Source organism: Pseudonaja textilis, chromosome 2 (assembly GCF_049901715.1).
Source record: "Pseudonaja textilis isolate UNSWEBS1 chromosome 2, rPseTex1.2, whole genome shotgun sequence".
In the NCBI taxonomy this organism is placed as follows: domain Eukaryota; kingdom Metazoa; phylum Chordata; class Lepidosauria; order Squamata; family Elapidae; genus Pseudonaja; species Pseudonaja textilis.
This window is the reverse complement of record NC_141991.1, coordinates 140,590,748-140,618,349: the sequence shown is the minus strand read 5'-3', so window position 1 is coordinate 140,618,349 and position 27,602 is coordinate 140,590,748. Positions and strand designations below refer to the sequence as shown.

At 36.3% G+C, this 27,602-nt stretch overlaps 1 protein-coding gene across 5 annotated transcripts in view; it reads right to left on the bottom strand.

Annotated features, from left to right (window-relative positions):
- COL5A3 (collagen type V alpha 3 chain) overlaps positions 1-27,602 on the bottom strand; it is a 139,282-nt gene that overhangs the window by 31,913 nt on the left and 79,767 nt on the right. For all 5 annotated transcript variants that reach the window (XM_026713776.2, XM_087925506.1, XM_087925505.1 and 2 more), the window contains 13 exons: positions 26,578-26,622; positions 26,282-26,335; positions 24,230-24,274; positions 22,637-22,690; positions 14,104-14,211; positions 13,753-13,806; positions 13,611-13,664; positions 12,588-12,632; positions 11,059-11,112; positions 5,598-5,642; positions 5,159-5,212; positions 2,507-2,560; positions 1,913-1,966 (listed from right to left, as the gene is read on the bottom strand). In XM_026713776.2, coding sequence (XP_026569561.1) covers positions 1,913-1,966; positions 2,507-2,560; positions 5,159-5,212; positions 5,598-5,642; positions 11,059-11,112; positions 12,588-12,632; positions 13,611-13,664; positions 13,753-13,806; positions 14,104-14,211; positions 22,637-22,690; positions 24,230-24,274; positions 26,282-26,335; positions 26,578-26,622 — 720 coding nt within the window. The remainder of the gene's footprint in view (positions 1-1,912; positions 1,967-2,506; positions 2,561-5,158; positions 5,213-5,597; positions 5,643-11,058; positions 11,113-12,587; positions 12,633-13,610; positions 13,665-13,752; positions 13,807-14,103; positions 14,212-22,636; positions 22,691-24,229; positions 24,275-26,281; positions 26,336-26,577; positions 26,623-27,602) is intronic.

The window sequence follows — 27,602 nt, the reverse complement described above, 5'->3', positions numbered from 1 at the left end:
TAAACAATTTCCTAACACACCTAAACAGCACACACCCAAAAATCAAATTCACCATGGAAATGGAAACAAACAAACAACTACCATTCCTAGATGTACTAATCCACAAAAACCAGATGGCGCACTAGGACACACCATATACCAGAAGAAAACACACACCAACTGCTACCTCAACACCCAATCCGCCCCCCAGCACAGATAAACTCCGTGGCCAAAACACTAATCGCCAGAACCAAATGCCTGGCAGACAAGACACACATAAAGACTGAACTATGCACCCTGACTAAAGTACTGACAGCCAATGGTTTCCACAAAAGCAAAATCACTGGCCTGATCCACAAAAACACACTGAGACATAATGGAGACCTAGAAGATGAACAGACCTATGGAACAGCTGTCCTGCCCTACATAAGAGGTACTACAGACAAAATCAGTAAGTTACTACACAGGCATCACATCAAGACTGCCTTCAAAACAGACAGAAAAATAGCAGCCATCCTAAGAAATCCCAAAGATAAAATTGACCTGGAAAACCAAGGCTTATATGAAGTCCCCTGTGCATCATGCCCTGCCACATACATTGGACAGACCAATAGAAGAATAAATACCCGCCTGGATGAAGCCAAGCCACACTAAAAGCCTCCAATGCAGGAAACACAATGTTGCCAGCCAATCAAGACCAAAAAAAAAAGCTACAAAACAGACAGAAGATATTAGAACACCAATCAAGCAGAACACAGCAAACTCCAAGAACAATAAACACAGAGCAATCAACAATAAACTCCCAACCAATCAGGATGAAGAAAAAAACATTCTGGCACAGCAGTAGGCTAGCACCAAATTTAAAACAGAAATGGCTGTGAAAGTCTGACTCACAGACGAACACAATACAGAAGCCTGATGATGGCAGATAAGATTCTGCCGAAACGTTGCTACAACTTTAAAAGCACAACTATAATGACGTGGGAAAATACCTGAACAAAGCTGAATACCATACATGTAAGTACCCGCAAAAAGTTAAGAGAATATATATATATATATATATATATATATATATATATATATATATATATTTATATTTATATTTATATATATATATAAAACTTCTTCAACACTACTGAATTGAAGGCTTGACACATGCACACGAAGCTATCTGTTGGTTTTATATATAACACATATCTATTATATCCATTTATTAACTAACTTGTAAGAGTTGAAGGAAAACTTAACATCATTGAAGCTAATAAAAAATCTCAGTGGAGGATGTTTTTTTGCAGTATCCTTGATAGAAAGCCAACCAGATAAACAGATTCAATGAAAAAAAACGTTATCTGCCAAAGCAGCCTATTTCATTGCTGCTATCTCTGTTTGCTATCAAGTACTAACTAATGTTTAGCTAATACTTCTTTATGTTTACTACTTCCCAAATTCTAGTTCAGTACTTATTTTAATTCTCAGAATTGGAAAGGATAGAATGAGCGCATGACTATTGTATCCCCAGTAGTTTTTAATGTGAGAGAAATGGGGATATTAAATAATATTAAATATATAAGAAATGATCATTATACTTAACTTTAATTTTGCAACATCTGTAACAAATGATGTCAACAAGACAACAAGTGTACAATAACATAATCATGCAGTTTTCATAGTGGGTTCCCACTCAGAGATCAAATATGGCCCTTTGATTAAGAAATGTTGCATGTCTAACTGTGGTAGCTAGAAACTCTGGAATATTTTTCATGCATCTACTAAATTCAAACAGATATTATTAATTTTCTACATCAGATTTGCACATGTCATCAGGTCTTACTGCTACTTTAGCAACATGGATGGTATCTCAATGAAGATTGCCTAGTTTTAATTATGAATACATATTTTAATTATGAATACGTAAACTAAAGGACCTCTTTACCTGTGGCCCCACAACTCCTGTTGGCCCTGGTGGGCCAGTTTTGCCATGAAATCCCTATTGAAAAGAGAAAGGAAGACTATTATCTAAAATGAAGACATTTTAGTCCAATGGAGATCTCCCTCATGGTTCACTCATCCAGGAGCCTAACAATTCCCAACAATGATTAAGTTGAGGATTCCAGTGGGACCCTGAACCAAATTCATTGGGGAAGTTCAAGTGTTAGTCCAATGTATCTGAAGAGTTGTATCAGATAAGGCAAGTAAAAATGCAATGCTCAGCATTAGGGATGCTCAAAATGCAATGCTCAACACCTGAAACCCAGTTGACTATTTTAGTTTTTAGGACTGATCACCTTAGAATGTGTAGAGAAAATGATGTGACTGACATTTTTTCCTTCATCTCATTGAGAAACGAAAATCATTCTGGAGAGTCAACAACAGAATGCTGAGCCCATTAAGGAAATATAAGAGAAAACAGCCAGACAAATTACCAAGGCAAGAAATCAGCAAAGGAGAACAAGACAAAAAAGGAAGCAGTTATCCACGGACCACATAGCAACAATCAACCTTGAGAGAAATTTACATTAATACTTACTGGCTCACCACGCTGGCCTGGATGTCCTGGTAGACCATCTTTTCCTACAGGACCCTTCCAAACAGAAATAATCATATTGGGTTTTTTTACAGATTGTGGTAGGTGTTCAAGCACTAAATATGGTGCCTGCTGGGATCCTTCCTTCACTTAACTTAAGTATTTATTTATTTGTAACTCTTCTACTTCTAAACCAATCAATTAATGGGAAAACTGGCATACTATAAAGGATTTTATAAGGAAATTATAAGGAAATATCTAATAGGTCCTGGAACACAGAAAAGGAAGCAGAGCAAACATATTAAAAGGGGGACTTGGGCCATTATAGAAAAGATTTCTTGACCCAAGGAGGGGAGGACAGGAGAAAGAGGCTCAAAGTAACTAACATTTTCCTAGACTTTAGTCAATCTAGAGAACTGTTCTGACAGGCTTTCATGAATTTCTCTTTCCAGAAATACAAGAAATTCTTGTTTTCTGAGTTTGCCTGCTTCCAATATCATCTTTATTTACAAGAATAGAATTGAGTTCCAAGCATAGTTCTAGAAGATGTAAATAGTGGATCATTGCAGCTCAGCAGTACATTTAGAGGTTCACCAGTTGCCTTAAAAAAAGGAGAGACAAAGATAAGCTTGGATGGCAGGAAGTGTTGCAGGAGAATGAGGGTGTGATGGGAAACAGTCCCATCTTATTACCTTGACAATAATTTTTGACAAGAATCCTCCTGTTAGCAATGATTTGTTGGAAGAATCCATGTTGTTAATACTTCAAATGGAACCATGATCCAAAGTGTTTCCTGTCCAATCAATGGGCATATCATTGCCACAGAAATTTCCCTAAAGCAGTTTGTTTGTTTATCAAAATTTGAACACAACCTATCTCTCTCACCTTTCCTATCCTAATTCCCTACTTTCTCCAGCAATGTAAATTATCCATGCTAGTACGGATGATGAGAATTCTCCTTTAATGTATATGGAGAACACAAGGCTTAAGAAGGCTTCCTTTGTGGTCTATGCAAAAATATTTTATACATGTACACATACTGGACCCTTCGAAGAAAAATCTGTATTGGGTTTATGGATGAAGACTTGGTCTGTTTTACAATTGCAACTGCTCTGTATAATCTATTATGCTACTATTTTAAATAAATGTATTTCACAATGCAGTATAGATAAATAGCCATGCTGAGCCAGACCTAATAAAATTGTTTTAAGATTGCAGTATATATATATATATATAATAAAAAAGGTTGGGAAATTTGGGGCTTGTGAAATCTATATCGCATCAAGAAGCAAACAAGGATTACATTTTTTGAAGTGTTCTGATCATGAACATGGGAGAAGAGATTGAAATATGAGGACTGTCCTCCAGAGCTCCCCTACCGGGACTGAGATGGGAATAAGATAGCTCTGAAAAGTAGAGAAGATTAAAGAAGATCTAATAATAAATTCTGCCACCTGGTCCCCTCCAGGCAGCTTTAAAAGAATATGTCAAGCTATTAAACTGTTATGATAGAAATATGCCCCACATTTTTATGCTATTTCATCTTCTTTATGCAATTAACATGTTTTAGGTAAAACTAATTTGATCAAAATGAATGCCTATGGCAAGAAAAAATAAATAAAGGAACAGGATTCAAACATGCTTCCTTAACTCAAATGCCATTCTTTGGATTCTGCAAAATTTGACACTGGTGGTAATCTTTTAGATATCTGAAGTTTTACGTATCCTGTATACCTTACAAAAGGAATTATAGTCCTAGGCAGGCAGACATCCAACTTTATAATCCCAATTGTGTCAACAACCAATTGTCCAAACCACCATTTTGCAGCAAATGGTGGGATTCTACCAGTTCGCACCTATTCATTAGAACCGGTTGTTAACTTTCTAAGCAGTTCAGAGAACTGGTTGTTAGAAGAAATTACTGGTCCTAATCCTGTAAGGAAGGCAGGAAGGAAACATTCTGGTGTTGCTTACAGAAACTGCCTCTCCGTTAACCCTTATTATGTTCTTGGCAGGACTAGACTTCCTGTCTCAGGAATTTCTCTGGAGTTGTTTTCCCTCCTTTGCTGGTACTTTGCTTGTGTGGAGTGACCATTGAAAGTTACAATGGCACTGAAAAAAGTGACTTATAACCATTTTTTCACACTCACGACTGTTGCAGCATCCCCACAGTCATGAGAGGCCAGGCGAGGAGATGCGTGCCTCGATGTGAGTGATATTGAGTTGGACACGCCCAGACAATAACATGACCACCAAGCCACGCCATTAGCCCTAAGCCATGCCCACAGAACACGTTGTTAAAAATTTTGAATCCCACCCCTGAAGTAGACCCAAGCTCCTTCATTTTGCAAGTAAAAATATAATACCACCAAAACTGAAATTCTGCACCTACCAGTTTACTCACTTATAGGTAGCCTGTAATGAACAGTATGTCTATTGATTACTTAAGTCTTTGAATACACAATGTATTTTTAACTTGGGTTTTGCATTCTCCCCATGCATAATTCAAACAGTAAATTTTTATTAGCTAGTTTGTAACAATAAAAAATACAATCCACTCTGTCATACACAACTATTTTATGGGATATTGATCCTTACCTCTTCCTACATCTAGTTAAATAGAAATTTTTGCAAAAGGAACAGTGGGTTACTTACTGGCGGTCCCTTTGATCCTGGGAATCCATTGGATCCCTGTGGCCCATTGGGCCCCTGTGGAAAAAGAAAAAAAATACTTTGATATATTTTAGCTTCCTATTCTGCTTTCCCCACTCTCACATTTATCACATTGTAAATATCTAAATTTCTGCAGTTCTTCTTCCCATACACTATAAAGGAACTGTTTATGTGGAGGTTTTTGCTTTGGCAAAAGTGTATCTCAGGAAGAGAACCAGTGACATCATAAAGGTTAAGCTATTTTTGAGACTGTTGGATTCATGAAGACATTCCCATGGTTTCAACAGCCTCAGAGATATCATGGCCTTTATGATGTCATAACTTCTCTTCCTGAGACACACTTTTACCAGAGGAAGAACAAAGATTGCTGACCAAAGATGACCTTCATTTGCAGGGATTTGATCATTCATCTTATTCTTACCTTTTCTCCTACATTTCCTGGGGAGCCATCATGGCCAGAGTCACCCTGGAGGAAGAAATATTAGTTAAAGAACAAAAAAAAAAACCCATTCCAGATTTTAAATACATTTAACAGCAAGGGTTAACAACAGCAGGAGGAACAAAAAACAGCAAATAGCAAAGATCACTAGAGCCTAGGAGTTTTGCTATTCATCTACAAAGTCAGGTATATCACATAATGCAGAGTTTCTAAAATACCATTTCAGACAGTATCAGGTAAAGTTACACTGCAAATTTTCTATTTGTAAGAAAATTGGCATCTTAGGAAGTAGATGATAGATTTTATAAATAAGACACATATATCAGCCTCTCCCATACATGCTAACATTCCAACAAACAAAGAAATTAGTGTTTTATTCTGTTTCTGGGGGGCTTTTGGATGGTTTTGCCAATAGTGTTAGTCTTAATGTGTGGGACCAGTTAAAAATGAAATCATGCAACTCTGGATAAAAAATGCACGATATGAGCAATCTATACAATGTTTGTATGTAGCGGATTAAAAGATGGCGGTGTATAACTAGCAAGGTGAGGCTCTTGCTACGATGGTTATTTGATCGCGAGTGGGTCCCTACCGTTTCCCTTCCTGATTAAAATAAATAGTTGATCGTGGGAAGATTTGCTGTTCATCCCTGATCAAAAGAGATTCTGTTAAGTCGCCACCTGCATCAGTTATCGGCAAAAATCACCCAATCCTGTGACTGAGGACCGGTTTCGGGAGCGCTTGCCATCCTTGTGGCCACCCTGAAGGATCGCTTGTGTCAGGAATCCCAGAGCACTGGAGCTACCGTTTCCTTCAAAACGCTGTAGCCCAGAGCCCATTGGAGCCTTTCCCACCTATAAAAACCTATAAAACCATCACCTGCACCGGAGATCCTGAGGAGCTGAAGCTCCTAATTTCTAAGGGAGCGCTGTAGCCCTAAATCCGTTGGAGCCTCGATCAACAGCAGAGCTCCAACCACCAAACTTCCAATGGCTGAGGGCCTGATCCTGGAGCACTAACCTTCCAGTAAAACTGCTGCCCAAACTGCCGCCTTCATCATCAATCATCTGCGATCGTCAAATCCCACAGGTCCTGATCTCAGAGCGCAACCCTGCTAATTCACGCAGTAGCCTAATTTCTAAGATCTCTGACCAAAGACAAGGGGATCCGTGAGAAGACAGACCTAATCCCTAAGATTGCTAGCTGATGATCTGAAGTAACGAGTGAAGATTAACCTTCTGCCAAAAGACTTTCATCTTTATCTTCGGCCTAATATATGCCCGAAGACAAGAAGATCCATGTGAAGACAGATCTGGTTCCCAAAAATCACTAACTGAAGATCTGAAGAAACAAGTAAAGAGTAACCTTCTGCCAAAAGACTTTCATCTGTACTTCCAACCTAATATATGCCCTCTTCCTATACTCCCCAGGACCATCCAAATCAAATCTTCTCCTCTTCCTCCCATTATTCTCTTCCTGCCCTAATTTTTCCCAATATATGTTTAATTAACTGATCTTACTAAATGATTAATTAATTTTTACAATTATTTATCATTAATGAGTAATATATTATTATAGATTATCATAGACTAGTGGTTATTGATTAGTTTGGTTAACTATTTTGAATATTAGTATGATTAGTATGTTTAGTGCAAATTAATGATTTGGACAATTAATTGACTAGTGTATTTATTGATTAGTGTAATTAATTATTAGAGTGATTATTGATTATTTAAATTAATTGACTAGTGTGATTAGTATAATAGACCGTTTGGCACGATATTACTTTATTGATTACCATAATACCTTCTTTGATTGAACAACCTAATCAACAAACCATCTCAACAAACCCATCATGCCAGGAAAACAATCCAATGTCAAACTTCAACCTAAAAAGAAAGAAACCCCTACTAAAGAACCACAAGACTCTTGCTATTACCTTATTTGTAAGGAAACTTTAAAGGAGAATGAAGATTACATCAAATGTTCTCATTGTAACAACTACACTCACCATAATTGCTTAGGATTACCCAAGCAAATGGCTCTATTCCGAAAAACATCCGCCAATGCTTTTCCATATTTCTGTCCGCCATGCAGACCCAAACTAGAAAAATACATTACCCTGTTTGAAAGAGTCGATACCATTGAAACACAGATAACATCCCTTGACACCATTGTAGCATCTCTGGACACTATACAAACTAGATTGGCAAACCTTGAAAAAAAAGAGACAGTACTAAAAAACAAACATCAAACATCTACAAACCATATCTCTACTCATCAACTGCAACCAAAACCCAATCCACAAAAAACAACAAATCCTACAAATATTGATATCCCCATCCTCATCAAAGAAGCTGTTGAGCATGAACGGAAGCGACCAAATGCCATCTTATTTGATCTAGAGGTCAATGACAATTATGACATCTCTAATGTTCAAAACATCATCAGAGAAAATCAAGCATCAAGCATCTCCCCTGAAGAAATACTTGATATTTCCTGTGTCAGTCCTGAGCTTAAAAACAAAGATGGCTTGATGATCCCACGCCTCTGCAGGGTTGTTTGCAAAAACAAAACAAGCAAACTCAAATTCATTTTCTCAATAAATTCACTCGCAAAGAGCAACAACCATGAGAACCTTCGTTCTCACCCTGATCTAACTTTACAGCAACATGTACGATCCTGGGAGCTACATTCTGAGCTCAAAAGATTACATGAATTAGGTAATACAAATCTATATATTGACTACCGTGCTGACTGTATCAAAAGCAAGAGTCTCAACCCACGTCACAATATCCATCACCCAAACATCCAACGTTAGGGATGCACGCCCCTTACTTCCTCTAGACCCACTACTTCATATCTTAAATGCAAACTATTTAATGCAAGAAGCCTCACAAATAAAATGCATGAATTCCTCATCCTTCTAAGCTCAGCCACATTTGACATTATATTTGTCTGTGAGATGTGGTTAAATGCATCTTTCCCAGACTCCATTACCACTACAAGAGAATATCAAGTTTTTTGGTCAGATCGCGAAATCCGTAGAGGTGGTGGAGTTGCTATATTCTATAAAAAGTCTCTAAATCTAAAAAAGATCCAAATTATACAAGAGCTTGCTTTTCCCGAGATCATCATCTGTGAACTGTCCTTAAACATCTCAATCCGCTTCTTACTTTGCTATTGTGCCCCTGACTATGATATAATTCATGCAAACAAGCTAACTTCACTACTGACATGGGCTGCCTCCTGCCCACACCCTCTAATTTTTCATGGTGACCTCAACTTACCTCTTATAAATTGGACACTAAATGAATGTACATCTGAACCCATTCATACAATCCTGTACAATGCCGTTACCACACTAGGACTGGAACAACTAGCAACCAACAATACTAGACTTAACAACTGCCTCAATCTCATCTTCTGCAACAGTTTGAATTCAATTTATGGAATACAAATTAATGAACCCTTTTCCAACAGTGACCACAGCATGATTGACTTTTGTCTCAACATATGTCCTCACAAAAATCACCATAATGACAGGATCCCCAATTATAACTTCAAAAAAGGCAACTATGATCTTATAGACAATGATCTCTCATCTCTTGATTGGCAAATTCTATTCACTGGATGCAATACTGTTGAAGACCATTACAACATATTTTTACTTGAAGTCAAAAGAGTTATCAAACTATATGTACCATTAACAACTCCCAAAACCAGAAAAAACAAATTACCCAAAACAATAAGGAAGCTCCAATCCAAAAAGAAATCCCTTTGGCGGAAAAACAAATCTGGTCACGTTGCCAACTTTAAAAGCCAATACAAAAATTTATGCCACCAGATAAAGACTGAATGTACCAATTATCACACTAAACAAGAGGAAATCAGCGCAAAGCAATTGATGCAATTTACATAGACTTCTGTAAAGCCTTTGATTCAGTGGTACATGACAAACTACTCCTTAAAACTAAGGTCTTATGGTATCTCTGGATATCTGCAAAACTGGATAGAAGCATTCTTGTCAAACAGGCAACAAATGGTCAAAATTGGGAGCATCCTATCAAATCCTGTACCTGTCAACAGTGGTGTCCCCCAAGGCAGTCTTCTAGGACCAACTCTCTTCATACTCTACATAAATGACCTCTGTGATCAAATTAAGAGCAATTGCGTTCTTTTCGCTGATGATGTAAAGCTGTTCAACGCCACTGACAATGCTGCTACCCTTCAAAAAGACCTCGACTATGCACCAGAATGGTCAAACAAATGGCAACTTCAAATCTCAACAAATAAATGTTCTGTCTTACATATTGGCAAAAAAAAAATCAAAAAATGAAATACAAGCTGAATAGTCAAGATCTTGTTGATGACACAAACTCTGTCAAGGACCTTGGAGTACTCATCTCAAATGATCTAAGTGCAAGAGCCCACTGTAACTACATAGCCAAAAAAGGCATTAAGAGTTGTGAACCTAATCCTGCATAGCTTTTTCTTCGGAAATATCACTCTACTAACTAGAGCATATAAAACATTTGCTAGACCAATACTTGAATACAGCTCATCAGTCTGGAACCCACATTACATATCTGATATTAATACAATTGAGAAAGTCCAGAAATATTTTACAAGAAGAGTCCTCCATTCCTCTACTCGTAGCAGAATACCTTATGCCACCAGACTTGAAATTTTAGACCTAGACAACCTAGAACTATGCCGCCTTTGGTTCGATCTAAGTATAGTACATAAAATTATATATTGCAATGTCCTACCTATCAATGAATACTTCAGCTTCAACCAAAACAATACAAGAGCACAAAATAGATACAAACTAAAGATAAACTGCACCAAAGTTGATTGCAGGAAATATGACTTCAGCAACAGAGTAGTCAATGTCTGGAATACTCTACCTGACTCTGTGGTTTCTTCCCCAAACCCCAAAATCTTCAACACTAGACTGTCTACTATTGACCTCACCCCTTTCCTAAGAGGTCTGTAGGGGGCATGCATAAGCGCACCAAAACTTGCCTACCATCCCTGTCCTATTGTTTTTATTTTTCTTATATGTATCCATTTCATGTATTTGTAACCATGTTTATACTTATACCTGTTATCTAATAATTGTTTGACAAAATAAATACATAAAATAAAATGTAATTTAGTTACCTATAGCTGCCTATGTAGATTGATTTAATGCATAATGACAATTTCCGTTCTAATGGAGTGATATAATTTTGCAAAATGTGGTAAGTAGGTAAGGATCAAAACAGCCAGGCCCACATCCATTTGACATAATACAAGAAAAATTAATTTTTACAAATCTTTCTTTGAAAGAGCAAATGATGAATAGGGCTGTGCACTGGCCACAACTGATTACACACAAATCCTGCACTATGCATGGAGAAATGTAAAAGGCCATACACATCGTACAGAAAAGACATACCTTTGATCCTGGTTTCCCTGTAGGTCCTGGCAAACCACGTTCACCAGGAATACCCTAAAATGGGAAAGGAGATTAGTTTCAGATTGGTGTTTATAAACTGAAGTCTGGAGCTGAACTAGGCTTCCTAGATCCCAGAACAGAAATGGATTAGCATTAGGATATGGGTAAAGCCAGCACTCAGCAAAGCCCTGAGTGCTTCCCAGAATTCAGCATCCCTCACTCTTATTTCAACAATTGTGTACCAAGTAGAAGTAGAGTAGAGGGACATAACACTATAAGTAACATCTCTGTTTTATGCAATGATTCAGCCTCATGCACATGTCATCTACCTATAGATTGAACCAATAAGGAAAAAGAAGTGAATTCAAGGCAGGAGAAATTATCTATGGACCAAAGACAAATGACCCAGATTAAAGGCAAAATTTCACTTTTTCACAACTGCCATCTGGTTCATTTCATTCCAGTGAAACATGCAATGCAAAAAGGAGTAAAATTAAGGGTTTTAATCCCAAATTTAATTGGGGGAGGGATGTGTGTGATATTTCAATGACTTTTATATCTATGAACTTTTCTGTTGCTGCTTTCTGGCTTGAGCCACCCATTGGAACAGTCCATTTAATCTTAACACATGCCTGTGCTTTCTCCCCTCTCCCTGATTTTTCCATCTATAGAAATATTATTAATATAATTAGAACCCTGAGTGAGGGCATACAAATCAGAATATACATTCAAATCTTTGCAAGCAAATTCAAATTTGGAAGATCTGAATTAAGTTTTCTTTGAATTAATTTGAGTTTTATAATGGATATGCCCCAAATGGCTACTACATTTATTGGTATATTATGGGAGAAAGGGAAGAGATAAGAAATATTAATGAAAATTCAGCTTAATCATGTTTTTGCAAAGGGCAGGGGAATTGCAACGAAAAGCACTCTCCAAATATGTGAAATTCAAAGAGATACTTCTCCTATCCTTCAGACACATAAATATGGGCAATTCAACAAGTATGATTTTTAATTGTGTCGGTCCCATATTACTTTACAAAATTTAGGTGATGCCCCTTCTCCTTGTCCATTCTTAAGCCATTAGTATCTTGCTACTATCAGACGTATTTTTTAAAATAACCAAATTCACAGGGAGCAGTGTCCTTAGAATGGGTTCCCAGAAAATATAAGACCTCTTTTACTCCATTCAGAGCGAAGAACAACATTACAAATACTTGATATGACCTGTGAAAGACAGAAAAGATGCTGCAGTTCCCCAGGGCTACTCACTACATCATATAAGGAATATGATGAGCTGAGAGTGCTGCACTTTCATTATATCCCTTTTTCACTGTCTCAATATTCTCATCAGGATGTTTGCATCCTTGTAATTTGTTCTTCAGTTATGGGAAGTGGAGAGAGATAATGTGAAATGTTAACACAGAGCCACTTCGCGCCAGTATACATATTGGTTGATAAGTATTAAATAAAGTCTCTTTGTAGAAACTTTGGTACTTTATAAACATCTATTCTATGAAAGCTCACCGGAGGCCCACGCTGTCCAGTCTGCCCTGCCTGGCCAGCTTTTCCCTTGAAAAGAAGGAAAACAGAAAAGGAGGGTAAAATGGAGTTCAGTGAGTCCAAACACAGAAAGTTACCAGCTTAAATGGGACATTACAGAGAGATGTTCAGATGTCCCCTTATCTCACATTACCTCTAGTTTGGACTTTAATGACACCATTGTCCATTAACAGAAGAACCAAAATGTATATCTAAAGTTAAAATGTACAATAAAATGCTAAGCACTGTTATAAACGTATCTGCCAAATACTAAACATTTGGACACTTAAACTATAAAGTTCAATTAAATTTGTCTAAAATTAATGCAAGTGTCTATTTTATATCCCTTGGTTATGGTTGCTAACATGTTTCCTAACAAGTGAGATTTAAAAAAAAAAACCATGCAAAACTGGATTATTCTTTTAAATCTAAAGTAGAAAGTCACGTTCGACAGGAATATTTGAAAGCAGACAACCATTTCTCTCTCAGATTCATTTCAGTGAAAACAGCTGGTAATTGGGTAATCCTGCTTCTCAGACTGTGCTTCCTTGCTGTGATCCATGCTGAAGTGCGAGCATTAGCAAATAAAAGCACTGCGGTAGCAAATGAAATGAATCAATAAAATGTGTCAAGGGATAGAGGACAAACAGTCCTCCAAATCCTGATGCAGTTACATTTTGTAAGTGGAAACAAGATCCAGGCTGCAATGCAGTCCCATTTGTTGCTTTCTGGACAAGGAGAGAACCCAAGTTTGCCCACAAGTGCTCCTGACAATTGCTCCTCCAGAAGAGACTGCAAAATCATTTCTGAGAGATGAGGGAATAATCATTTTGCTTACACTGCAGTTGGCACCTTCAAAAAAAAGGTTTGCATACTTCCTTTTCCACTGCAGTCCCTTTCGTTGAATTTTCTCTCTTCCCATATCCTCTCCCATCTTTGTAACGTGCAAGAAACCTCTCATGGTTTCTTTCAAAGGATATTTCCTGTTTCTCTCCCAGTTTCACTCACTCGTTTGCCTTTTTCTCCAACGAGGCCTAGGGGCCCTGGGAATCCAGTCGAACCCTGTGGAAAAATAATCCGATCTGAGGACAGGGCAGGATAGGTTGGAACAAGGTTTCTTCTTTTCCTCCAGCTCTTCCCACCTGCTTACCTTGGGTCCTTGGCGGCCAGGATATCCTGGCAACCCTGGCACACCCAATTTGCCCTGCAGAAAAAAAGGAGATGATGAGAACCTACATGTGCCCAGGGATGAAATTAAACAATCCCTGGTGAGTAGAGAAAGAATTAAACAAATTCCTGCTGCAATTAATCTGTGGGACTGCAACGTAGTATTACAGCAAAGGCCCTAAAGTATCCCAAGTTTGATTTATTTCTTCTTTTATGATCATAATGAGGACAGTCATAATGAGGAAGAACTTCTGCCTGATACCTGGAGAGCTATTTAATGCCAGGGTGATCAATATGGGAACAGACAAATAGCTTCCTATGTTCCAAAGCTCACCTTCTCACCAGGTAGGCCAGAAGGACCTGCTTCCCCAGTAGGTCCCACCTGTCCTTTCAGCCCCTCGGGGCCATCTTCACCCCGTATGCCCAGTGGGCCAGCATCACCCTGTTGAAAGAATGAAAAGAATTGTGCTAATCACAGCTATAAAATTCTCAGTACTTCAGACTGCCGTCATTTCTGAGAATGTTACAATGGAGTGTATACACTAGCTATTGACACTAAAATAAACTATACTCACCATAAATCATAATTTCATTCATCATTTCAGATGGGGGAGAGAGGGAAATGAATCCTAGGCAGCCTGGAATTTTACTGTGTGTGTGTGTGTGTGTGTGTGTGTGTGTGTGTGTGTAGTGCAGTGCAGTGCAGTGCAGTGCAGTATAGCGTTATGTACAGGGGTCTCAGAGAAAAAAAGAGGAAAGTAAGGAAAGTTCTGCCAATTCATGGGAGTGAACATGAAAAGACTATATAGAAAGAATTCAGTCACACAAGGCCATTTGCAAGGAAGCATCAATTAATGGGAATATTGTAGGATGACCTTTCACCCACCCATCTTTTTTCCTTTCTTTGTTATGCAGCAATTTTATTAAGAATTACAATTATAAAGAATAAAGCTAATACAGATTAAGAAAACTAAAAGGACAAAATGGAAAGAAAAAAATAGGAAAGTAAGCAGAAACAGAATATAATAAAGACAAAGACAAATATATAAACAACTGCCACATTCATCCCAACAAGTATGAACAATTTTAGTAACTTAATGCTGTCTCTGTAAATACAAAGAAAGATCTCTTTCCCATATCTCATCTCATTTATAATAACATATCCTTAAGGCCTCATTGTTCAATTCTGATTAGCAAAGGTCCATTCAGGGTTACAGAGACAATGTTAAAGCAAGAAAAAGAACAAGAAAAAGTGACTCTGCAGATGATTATGCAAGGAATTCAAAATATTCAAGCAAGATCAGGGAATATTGAAAAGAGAATAGAGAACATTGAACAAAGAACAGAGAACATTGAACAAAGAACAGGGAAAACTGATGAAAAAGTGGAGAACATCCAACAAATGATGTTGAAGTATGATGAGAGATTCCAAAAAATTGAAGAAGATAAACAAAGAGACAAGAAGATTGGAGATATTGATAATAGATTAACGGTGGTTGAACAAGATAAAAGTGGTATGTTGAGATGGGAGATGGATAGATCAGAATTCTATCTTAGATTCCAAAACGTAGAGGAAGAAAAAGAACAAAACTTAGCTGAGATAATGATAGAAATACTGGCTGAAGCTTTGGAAATAACTCAAGAGAAGATGATGGATGGAATAGATGAGGTTCATCGAGTTTTCACAAGATATGCGATGAGAAATAGCTTACCAAGAGAAGTTCACATTAGATTTACAAAGAAAGCCATTAAAACGCAAATATTGCAAGTGGCAAAAGAGAAAACATTGAAATATAAAGACAAGGAGATTGTGGTCTTGAAACAAATACCCAGAAGAGTTAGAGAGATGAGAAGAGAAGAGAATACCGATTCCTGACTAAAATGCTACTTAAAAAAGAGGTGAATTATAAATGGCTGATTCCAGAAGGTTTAATGTTCACATGGCAAGAACAGAGACATAGAATTGACTCAATTGAGAAAGCGGAATTATTTTATACAGAATTTTTTGGAAGGAAAGAGGAAGAGGCAGAAAAAGAAATCTCACTAACTGAATTCACTAACTGAATGGAAGAGAAAAACTGATTACAATTAATATAAATGGACTTAACTCAGCCGTTAAAAGAAGGAAAACCTTTCATAAATTAGAGAAATTAAAATTTGATATAATTTGTCTACAAGAAGTACATATTAAAAATCAATATGAACAATTGTTGATACAGCCAAAACTAGGGAAAATATTTACTTCCTTGACACAATGTAAGAAAAGAGGAGTGGTTTTATATATTAAAGAGACCATCCCAGCAAAATTGATTTATACCGATGATGATGGAAGAATACTAATGGTGGAAATAATGGACAATAATACGAAAACACTCCTGATTGCAATCTATGCCCTGAATGACAAACAAGAAGAATTCTACAAAAAAAATTACATATGAAAATAATTGAACTGGACTATGCTAACATAGTTATGATGGGAGATTTTAATGGAATTGTAGACAATAAATTGGACTATATAGCACAGAAAACAATAAAGCAAAACAGAAAGACTCTCCCTAAATCTTTTTTTTAAATGGTAGATGAAATAAACTTAAAAGATACATGGAGAGAAAGAAATACTAAAACTAAACAATACACCTTCTATTCAAATAGACACTCATCATGGTCCAGAATAGATATGATATGGATATCAACAGAATTAATAACTAATATTCAAGAAATAAATATTGAAACAAGTACTTGGGCAGATCACAATCCAATGACAATTAAATGGAAAGGACGAAAAAGAAGATCTAGATGGACGTTAAATAATACTATTCTAAAGGAAAAAGACTTCAGTGGATGGAGAAAGAATTGGCTTTTTTCTAGAGAAAACAAAAAAGAAGATACATCAATTCAGAGTGTATGGGATACAGTGAAGGCATATGTTAGAGGCTTGATAATAGACTATACAAGGAAAAGAAATACTATGAAAAGATTAGCCTCTGAGGCCCTAGAGGATGAGTATAAAAGATTTGAAAAAGAGCTACAGAAAATGCCACAGAAAAAGGACATCAAGCTAAAAATGGATATAGTTAAACATAAAATGGGTCAAACAGAAAAAGAAGAATTAGCACAGAAAATTAGAGGTGCTAAACAGAACTACTGTGAAGACGCAAACAAACCAGGTAGAGGGTTAGCATACAAATTGAGAAAGGAGAAAGAATCAAGGAAAATATTGCAATTAACAGATGACTAAGGCCAAGTTTGCTATGATAGTAAAGAGAAGAAGGAAATCATTCGAGACTTCTACAGGAAACTATATATGCAAGAGAATATTGATGAGGAAAGAGTTAAACAGTACTTACAGAATGCTAATTTACCTCAGATACCTAAAGAGATTGAAACAATGTTAGAAAGCAATATAACGATGATGGAGTTAACTGAAGCACTCAAGAAGCAAAATAATGGAAAGGTACCAGGCCCAGATGGACTTCCGGCAGAATTTTACAAAACATTACAAGAATGCTACCTAAATCATGGTCAAAAGCCTATATTACACTTATTCCAAAAGAGGAGGCCAATCTATTACAAATTAAGAACTATAGACCTATTTCTCTACTAAATGCAGATTATAAAATCTTTGCTTCAATATTGGCAGAAAGACTTCAAAAATATCTAAATAATTTTATTCATCCTGATCAAAATGGATTTCTGTCAAAGAGACAAATTAAAGATAATATGAGAGTAATCTTGGACACTTTGGAATACTACGAGGCACATCCTGAAAAACAAATGGCTCTGATATTTCTAGATGCACAGAAGACATTTGATAACGTGAATTGGTGATTCATGTTATTACTGCTGGAACAGATGGGCTTTGCTAGAAAATTTATTCAAGCAATAGAAGCTATATACTATAAGCAAACAGCAAATGTAATGATAGAGGGAGAACTGACAGACTCTATCAATATAAGAAAAGGAACAAGACAAGGGTGCCCACTATCACCTTTGTTGTTTGTGTTAACTTTGGAAGTGCTAAACAGAAATATTAGAGATGAAAAGAATATAAAAGGAATGAAAATCAAAAAGGAAGAATTTAAGCTGCAAGCATTTGCAGATGATCTGGTTTTCATCTTAGAAGACCCTCTAGAAACAGCACCAACATTGATAGAAAAGATAGAGACATATGGAAAGGTGGCTCGTTTGAAAATAAATAAAGATAAGACAAAGATCTTGACAAAGAATATCCTATTAAGACAAAAGGAAGAACTGGCAGACCTATTGAAAATTTCGGTCACAAATAAGATCAAGTACTTGGGGATATATTTGACAGCAAGATGTAGTACAGTAAAAGAGAATAATTATATCAAACTTAAACAGCAGATAGCGCTAGATCTGGTGAAATGGGAAAATTTACAACTGTCACTAATAGGGAGAATTTCAACAATCAAGATGAATATATTACCCAGAATTTTATATTTGTTTCAAACAATTCCAATTAGGCTTGGAAAAGATTACTTTGAAGATTTAAATAAAATTGTGTTGAAATATATATGGCAAGGTAAGAAAGCGAGAATAAAGTTAAAACTTTTGCAAGATGCTAGAATTAGAGGAGGATTTGGTTTGCCCAATTGGGAGTTGTATTATCAAGCTTCAAATCTGATGTGGATTAAGGAATGGATAACACTAAGAAATACTAGATTGTTGATATTAGAAGGACATGATTTGTGGTTGGGGTGGCATGCTTTTTTATGGTATAAAGGAACTAAAACACAGGGGTATTTTAGAAGACATTATATACGGGAGTCTCTGTGGTTAAACTGGGAGAAGATTAAAAGACAATGTTATTTGAAAATTCCAGTCTGGCTATCGACTATTGAAGCATTTTCTTATCCTATAATATACAAAAAGGAACAAACAGATATGGTGAAATATTGAATGAAAAGGGTGAACTTAAATCTATACAAAAACTAGAGGAACAAGGTATAAAGATGAATTGGTTTTCATATGTGCAAATACATTCAAGGTATGATAAAGATTCTAAAATGGAAGGTTTCTATGATAAATTGATTGATTTAGATAAGATTTTGACAGGTACTGATGAAAAGGTGATTAAAAATTGTATGGATATTTATTAGAAATTAAATTAGAAGAACAAGTTAAAGAAACTATGATTGCTTGGGGGAAGAATTTTGGATATGGGATTGATTTAGAGAAATGGCAAAAGCTATGGTCGCAAAATTATAAAATGACAATGTCAACAGCATATAAAGAAAATTTGTATAAGATGTTTTACAGGTGGCATTTTCCCCCGACAAGAATAGCAAGAATGTTCAAGAACAAATCCGAAAAATGTTGGAAATGTCATCAGACACATGGCTCATATTACCATATGTGGTGGACTTGTGCGGATGCTAAAAAATACTGGACTAAAATCCACATGTGGTTGGAAAAAATGACAAAAAAACATATAGACTTGAAACCAGAGTTTATTGGAATTTTACCTGAAATATATAGTAAAAAGATGAAATATCTGATTGTAAATATATTAACACTGGCTAGGATTGTATTTACCAAAAACTGGAAAAATGAGAAAACACCATCACAGGAGGAAATCATTAAGAAAATATTGGAATGTGCTGAAATGAGTAGATTGGCATTTGAAATTAGAGAACAAGAGGATAAACAATTTTATAAAATTTGGGATCTATTTTTTCAATGGTTAGACAATAAAATACAGTAATGAAATATGTAGACTTTTAGAAAATAATAAATATATAAAGATGTACTTCTTTCTTATTATATTTACAAAATGATTTTAGGATAGATTTGGGATGATAATATGAACTGTTATAAAACAAACTAAGTAAATTATGATTATCTTGTAAAACATGAATGAATAAAAGTATAGTCAAATGATTGATTAATAATGATACTAAGGTATTTAATTTTTGATTGAAAATATGAGATTATATGCAATGTAATTGTAACTGAAGACTACGAAATGGAAGCACAAAACTATTTCTATACCAACTGGCACACTGTATGTATATATATGGAAGATGGCTTGATGTTTTTATGTTTTGTTTGTTTATGTTTGTTTTTAAAAACCAATAAAAACTGAAATAAATAAAAAAAGACAAAGACAAATATATAAACAACTGCCACTTTCATCCCAACAAGTATGAACAATTTTAGTAACTTAATGCTGTCTCTGTAAATACAAAGAAAGATCTCTTTTTCTCATTTATAACAACATATCCTTAAAGCCTCATTGTTCAATTCTGATTAGCAAAGGTCCATTCAGGGTTACAGAGATAATGGCATATCGATTTTGATCAAAGAAATAGTTGATATTCCTGCCTTTTACTTTTAACAATCTTAATATTTAATCACTTAATAATATCCTCAAGGTTTGGTTTCTTGTCACTTTTTTCTTTGTCTCTACACACAAAATTTTTCAAAACTTTAACAAACCTCCTTTGTGAATTCAATATGGGAAAGTTATTCAAGTCATTCTTTTGGTTTGTTCTTTGTATATGCCTCTTAATTATTAAGACATCAACCAATTGCATTTGTATGTCCTATGCAGCATCTTTTTCCATATCATTCTTGTAGCCTGTCATTTTAAATCCAGCTTCAGATCAGTCTTGGTCTTGTCCGGTTAAATAGGTTCATCTTCCACATAATCTTTTAAACACAAACTAACTATATTTATAATTGGCAGGGCCTCTTAAAATTATATTTTTGGTCCATTGTTCACAGATATCCTCTAATATTAAAGTATTGCTCCATGCTGCATTAGTAAGTCAAATTTAAATGTTTTTCTGCTTTAATCGTACTATAATCTTCAGTTCCCTTTGGCTCTCTTTGGTGTCTAACCTTCAAAGTCCCATCCTGTGATATTTTAAAAGAATTCAAAACAAAAGCAGTTTCCCATGGGAAGGATTTTTATAATTAATTCCAAAATTTTATTTCAGATCCATCTGGATCCCAATCCATTTCTAACTTTACAGAATCAAAGTTCTAAGCACTATTTTGCTTTTTATTTCAAAAGAAAAAAACTTTAAGATCCTTAAACTTGTATTTAAAGTGAGTGAGGAGTACCATAATGGACAGAGCAACAAGTCTGAGTTGAAGCTAATAAAAATGTATCAGACTTGACATCCTATGATGGCAACATCCCAATGTATCCCAGGCAAAACATTTAAAATATAATCTAGATACACACCATGGATAACCCCTCTCCTAAGAGGTCTGTAGGGGGCGTGTATAAGCGCACCAACGTGCCTACTGTCCCTGTCCTATTGTTTCTTTTATTTTTCTCATATGTACCCATTTCATGTATTCATAACTATGTACAGTATATACTTATACCTATTATCTTGTAAGCGACAAATCAAAATAAATAAAAAATAAAATAAAAAATGGCACCCACAGAGATCATAGTATCTAACTCAGAGATGGAGAATCCCTGTCCTGATTTACAAAAACTTTCTCCAAAGAAAAATCCTTTCTGGATTTCTAAAATTTGAATGAAAGATTCTTCTCTGAATCTTAACCTCCTCACCCCAAAGTACCTATGGCAAGTCTTCTGTGCACTGAAAACCATGACATGAAGTGGCCTAATCCCTTTGTGCCTCTCACTACTTGGAAAGTTGACAGTGGGATTTGTTATTTCATCATTTTATCACATAACATTTATTTTATCACATGACATAATTTGTTATGTTATCACATGATCTCAGAAAGGCAACCCTCCTACTATTTGAATATAGAAACCCTGTCCTTATTCTAAAAATGGCATGGACAACTTTTTAAAATAGGTACAGGCTTCATTTTTTTCCTTTTAGAAAAATGTTTAGCCTCAAGACCAAGAGGGTTATGGACATATGACCCATTGTATTTTGAGGCTGCCAAATAAGCATTAAAAAGTAAAATTGGTACCCTAATGCTTGCATGATTAATGCACTTACTTTTCCACAAAAAAATTATGCTACTGAAAATAGGGGTTTTTACTGCCATTAATACAAAGGGGGGGGGGTTATGCTGGGATTGAAATTAAACTCTGTTCTAATCTGAAAGAGGATTTTTATAAAATAATGGATCAGTATGATACAGTATTTGTCACCCAAGAAGTTGTCTAGAATGTGTAAAGCTACTTTGAATTGTTGTTGGAAATGGGAATATCATGAAGGAACATTTTATGGTAGACATGTAGAGATAGTAAAAAAAGTGTATACATATTACATATATTAATTCAGAAGATTTTAAAAATTAAAGTAACATTTAAACCAGAGGGTTGTCTTTGGGATTAATGGACAGGCAATTAGAAAAAAGTCATGGAAATTTGGTTTTTATACATGACAAATGCAATAACACTATTATATGCTCAAAAGTGGAAAGATCAGACACTACCCACAACATAGGAATGGTTGATAAAGATGGTGGAATCTGCAGAGATACCTAAATTAACTTTTTTGATTAGAGAAAAGAAAACATCTACATTTATGGGTGACTGGAAACCCCTTACAGACATTTTGCATGATACAGAAAAAATGATTTATATTTTTTATGATTAGAAAATAACTAGACGATATTAAAAAGATAACTTTTCTTTTTGTAAATGTAGAGTAAGGGATAATTATGTAATCATACTTGTATTTGCTACAAAGGAACTGGGAGGTTTCTATCTTTTTTTGTACTTTTGTCTTTTTCCTTTTTCTTTATAATGTTTTATCTTCTATTTGAAATTGTTAATAAAATCTACTACCAATGCTAACAGTAAGGAACAAATTTCTAAAGCCTCAGTAGTGGTTCATGCCTTCTTTTCAAAGCTCCCATACATATTTCATGCTGGGAATACTGGGAAGAGTATTGCTCACCCAATCGCCTTTGGGCCCCATATCACCTTTGAAGCCGGGGAATCCATCTTCACCCTAGGAACCCATAAAAGGTCAAAACATGAGAATAATAAAAATGTCAACCTTATTTTAATGCTGAAATACAAAGAAAGAACCATACATGCAAAATTCATTTTACTTCAAATCTACAGTTGTAATTTTTGTTCTTATTCCACCCCTCAAAAAAAGAACATATATATTTCTAAAGACAGAAACACTTGGCTAGTAGATTTGCTTGTTAAAATGTCTCTGCCTGAACCTGAAATTATATTCTCCAACTGACTATCAACCTGTCTGTTATTGCTTACTATCTGAACACAAGGATTTTAAACTATGAAGAAATAATTTGTTAGTCAGAACTTCAAAGATAATACTGAAAAGAAAATTTTCAAAAATCAAATATGAACCTATTGAATTATATTAAGAAATGATATTCTAAAATTTGGATCCATTTCAAATATGGACAATATTTTAACTCTGCTATAAAATACTTTCCAGGTTACCTCTAAATGTCAGCCAAAACATTTTCCTGCTCCTTTGAAAGATTTTTGTTCTTTGGGTGTGTGGGTGAATTGATCCTAACAAAGTTACTACATTCCCAAAGGTATCTTCTAATTTGTTGCAATCTAGAAACTAACATGAAAATACAAAATAACTACTTTTCAAGGGTTTACAACCAGATGGAACCTCAACACTGATATCAAGCATACAGCAAATAATTACTGTATTGGAAGAAGGTCAAAAATGTAATACATATTCCACTTACTCCATTTAAATGTTCATGATCTGTTCTAGAATAGCACATGTTAATGTAATCTTGTGAAGCTTTTTCTTGGTAATATTGTACTACTAACTAGAGCATAGAAAACATTTGCTAGACCAATTCTTGAATACAGCTCATCTGTCTGGGATCTGCACTGCATATTGGACATTAATACAATCGAGGGAGTCCATAAATATTTCATGAGAAGAGTCCTCCACTTGCAACAGAATACCCTAGGCTTCCAGACTTGAAATTTTAGGCTTAGATAACTTAGAACTATGCCACCTTCGGTCTGACCTAAGCGTAGTACATAAAATTATCCATTACAATGTCCTACCTGTCAATGACTACTTCATCTTCAACTTCAACAATACACGAGCAGAATAGATACAAACTCAGGGTAAACCACACAAAACTCAATTGCAGGAAATACGACTTCAGCAACAGAGTGGTCAATGTCTGGGATACTCTACCTGACTCTGTGGTTTCTTCCACTAACCCCAAAAACTTAAACCTTAGACTGTCTACTGTTAACTTCACCTCATTCCTAAGAGGGGCATGCATAAGCGCACCAACGTGCCTACCCTCTCTGTCTTAATGTTCTCTTTTATTCATATCTATTTCATGTATTAATAATCATGTTTATGCTTATATATATATATTATAATGCATGCTTGACAAAATAAATAAATAAAATAAATAAAACATTAGTAACACAGAGAAAGCAGAAGCAGTGAAATGCTCTCTTAAATTTGATGAAATCTGTGGAACTCTTTCTCTGATGTTGCCTTGTACTCTCTTCAGAGACTTACCTTCTCACCTTTGCTGCCTTTTAGGCCCCTTATTCCAAATGCCCCCTATGGAAAAGGAAAACAACGGTAGAATATTTTTTTATATATAAAAACCAACTTTAAACATTCACTTTGATACAGAAGCCATGATTACAGGCAGAAAGCTACAGGCAGTGAATGACATCACACAGAAAGATACCAAGGTAAATCCGAGCAGCGACTACTGAATTCTGAAGGTTGGCGGTCCAGTTCTTTGCCCTGGACAAAAGCATTCAACCTTCAGGGCAGGGCAAGTTTTGATTGCATGGCTTCAGCCATCATCTGACTTTTAGGACACCTCCTGTTGACCTTCCTGCCTCTGCTTAGCCTCTACCTGAGGTTGTTCACTGAAATCATCCATTGGGTTGAATTCTCAACCCTTGGCTGGCCAAGCAATGTCACTGAGATTCTGTCTCAATTTCTGGAGGCTGAAGAGGTCTGGATGGAGGAGAACAGGCTCAAACCAAACCTTAGCCAGCTCAAGTGACTGTGGATTTTACTTTAATCATGAGAGTTTCTATCTTTGGTTCTGGATGGGATTGCATTAACTCAAACAGGGTTCATGCTCAGTTTGGGGGATCCTCCTAGACTCATGGCTGGTATGTTAGGAACATTCCAAAGGTGCTTTTTTTTTCAAAAGACAACTGGACTTTGTTTTTCCTTGAAGACATTTCGTTTCTCATCCAAGAAGCTTCTTCAGTTCAAGATTCTTGGATGAAAGGAAAAACGTATTCGGAACAAAGTACTTTGGGAACAACTACAACCTGGATGGTGAAGAATCTCCCTAGACATTTATGTTAAGAGCAGGAAGCAACTGGGGGGGTCTTTGCATAAATTCATCTTGTGCAGCAATTATCTCCATTTCTGAATCAGGAAGCTCTATTCACAGTGTTTTATGCTTTGATCGTCTCATGTACGAATTATTGCAGTAAATCTACATGCAGCTGCCCTTGAAGATGACTCAAAGAATGCAAATGCAGGGATAGTTGTGGGCACATTTCAGTGCATCCATTAACAGCGCAAGTACAGGTAGTCCTCGACTTACAACAGTTCATTTGGTGACTATTCAAGGTTACAAGGGTACTCAAAAAAAGGGACTTACAACCGTTTTTCAGTTACAACCTTTCTAGCATCCCCTCGGTCATGTGATCAAAATTCAGATGCTTGGCAGCTAGTTCATATTTATGACTGTTGCTTTGTCCCAAGATCATGTGACCCCTTTTACAACCTTCTGATAAGCAAAATCAATGGGGAGGCCAGATTCACTCAACAACCACATTACTAACTTATCAACTGCAAATGATTCATTTAACAACTGAGGCAAGGAAAGTCATAAAATGGGGTAAAATTCACTTAAGAAATGCTTTACTTAACAACAGAACCTTTGGGGTCAATTGTAGTTAAAAGTCAAAGACTATTTGTATAGAATTTGCAAGTTATGTTGCTGACCAGTAGGCTTCCAGGTACAATTTCAAAATGCTAGTTGTTATTTATAAATTCTCAGTGAAACAGAGTGTGATTGTGCAACTGTCTGTCTCCAATTACTTTGTCTTGTCATAATATCTAACAGAATGGAGTATGTGTTGGGGCTCTAGGTCCCATAGAGCTCTAGGTCCCCTTACCTAACTAATTTCTTCTAGCAGGACCCAGGAGACACCATTTCTCTGTCACTATGCCCATGGAACACCATCTCCTTGAGGCCCACGTGGCCCTGACCCTATCCTCCTTTCAGATACATTACAAATACCTGGAATTTTTTCCCCTGGGACAGATTTTGTACCCATCTTGATTGTTTTTGTCTTTGTTTCACATAGTCTCTGGTGCAACATATCTTACTACATTTTAGTTTATTTTATGTATCAGTTGAGTAGCTTTCTATATTGCTTTCATAAATATATAAATAATAAAAAATAGACTGTCAATAAAAGGAAGCTCGAGAGAGAGAGAGAGAGAGAGAGAAGGGGGGTTCGAAGGGGAGGAAAATTCAGTCAAAATGTTCATTCTTGCAAAATGATGAAAGTTGTATCTCTTTACCTTGACTCCTCGTGGACCTGGGTAACCAACTGGTCCTGCTGCACCAGATGGACCCTGAAGGAGAAAAACATTTAAAACAAGTCTGTCAGGAAGACTCCCTCCCTACCATTGCTGCAATCTTGAAAGACCCTAAATGCACCTGTTTCTGAGGTTTGGATTATTATTATTTTTTTGCATTGGGAAGAAGATAGTGGACTGGGGAAAAAGAAAACCCTTTTCTAAATTATGCACTTTAGATGCCTCTATAGCAAGCTTTACTTCTGCCTTTCAGAATCAGGCTTCTTTCTTCTTTTTACCTGAGTTCCTTTCTCTCCAGCTGGCCCTTCTCTTCCAGGATGACCCTGAAAAACAATAGAAGAGACAGTCTTGTGAAGTAACTGTATTATAAATGCTTGCTTAAAGGTATTTCACCACAAGGAAACAGTTGCACTGGGAAAGTGTATTCGGTCAATAGAAAAGGAAGAGAAAGCATAATGGGCATAATGTACACTGCTCAAAAAAATAAAGTGAACACAAAAATAAGACATCCTAGATCTGAATGAATGAAATGTTCTTATTAAATACGTTGTTCATTACATAGTTGAATGTGCTGACAACAAAATCACACAAAAATTATCAATGGAAATCAAATTTAGCAACCCATGGAGGTCTGGATTTGGAGTTACACTCAAAATTAAAGTGGAAAAAAACACTACAGGCTGATCCAACTTTGATGTAATGTCCTTAAAACAAGTCAAAATGAGGCTCAGTAGTGTGTGTGGCCTCCACGTGCCTGTATGACCTCCCTACAATGCCTGGGCATGCTCCTGATGAGGTGGCGGATGGTCTCCTGAGGGATCTCCTCCCACACCTGGACTAAGGCATTCCCAACTCCTGGACAGTCTGTGGTTCAACGTGGCATTGGTGGATGGAGTGAGACATGATGTCCCAGATGTGCTCAATTGGATTCAGGTCTGGGGAATGGGAGGGCCAGTCCATAGCATCAATGCCTTCATCTTGCAGGAACTGCTGACACACTCCAGCCACATGAGGTCTAGCATTGTCTTGCATTAGAAGGAACACAGGGCCAACCGCACCAGCATATGGTCTCACAAGGGGTCTGAGGATCTCATCTTGGTACCTAATGGCAGGCAGGCTACCTCTGGTGAGCACATGGAGGGCTGTGCGGCCCCCTAAAGAAAGGCCACCCCACACCATTACTGGCCCACTGCCAAATCGGTCATGCTGGAGGATGTTGCAGGCAGCAGAACGTTCCCCACAGCATCTCCAGACCCTGTCACATCTGTCACATGTGCTCAGCATGAACCTGCTTTCATCTGTG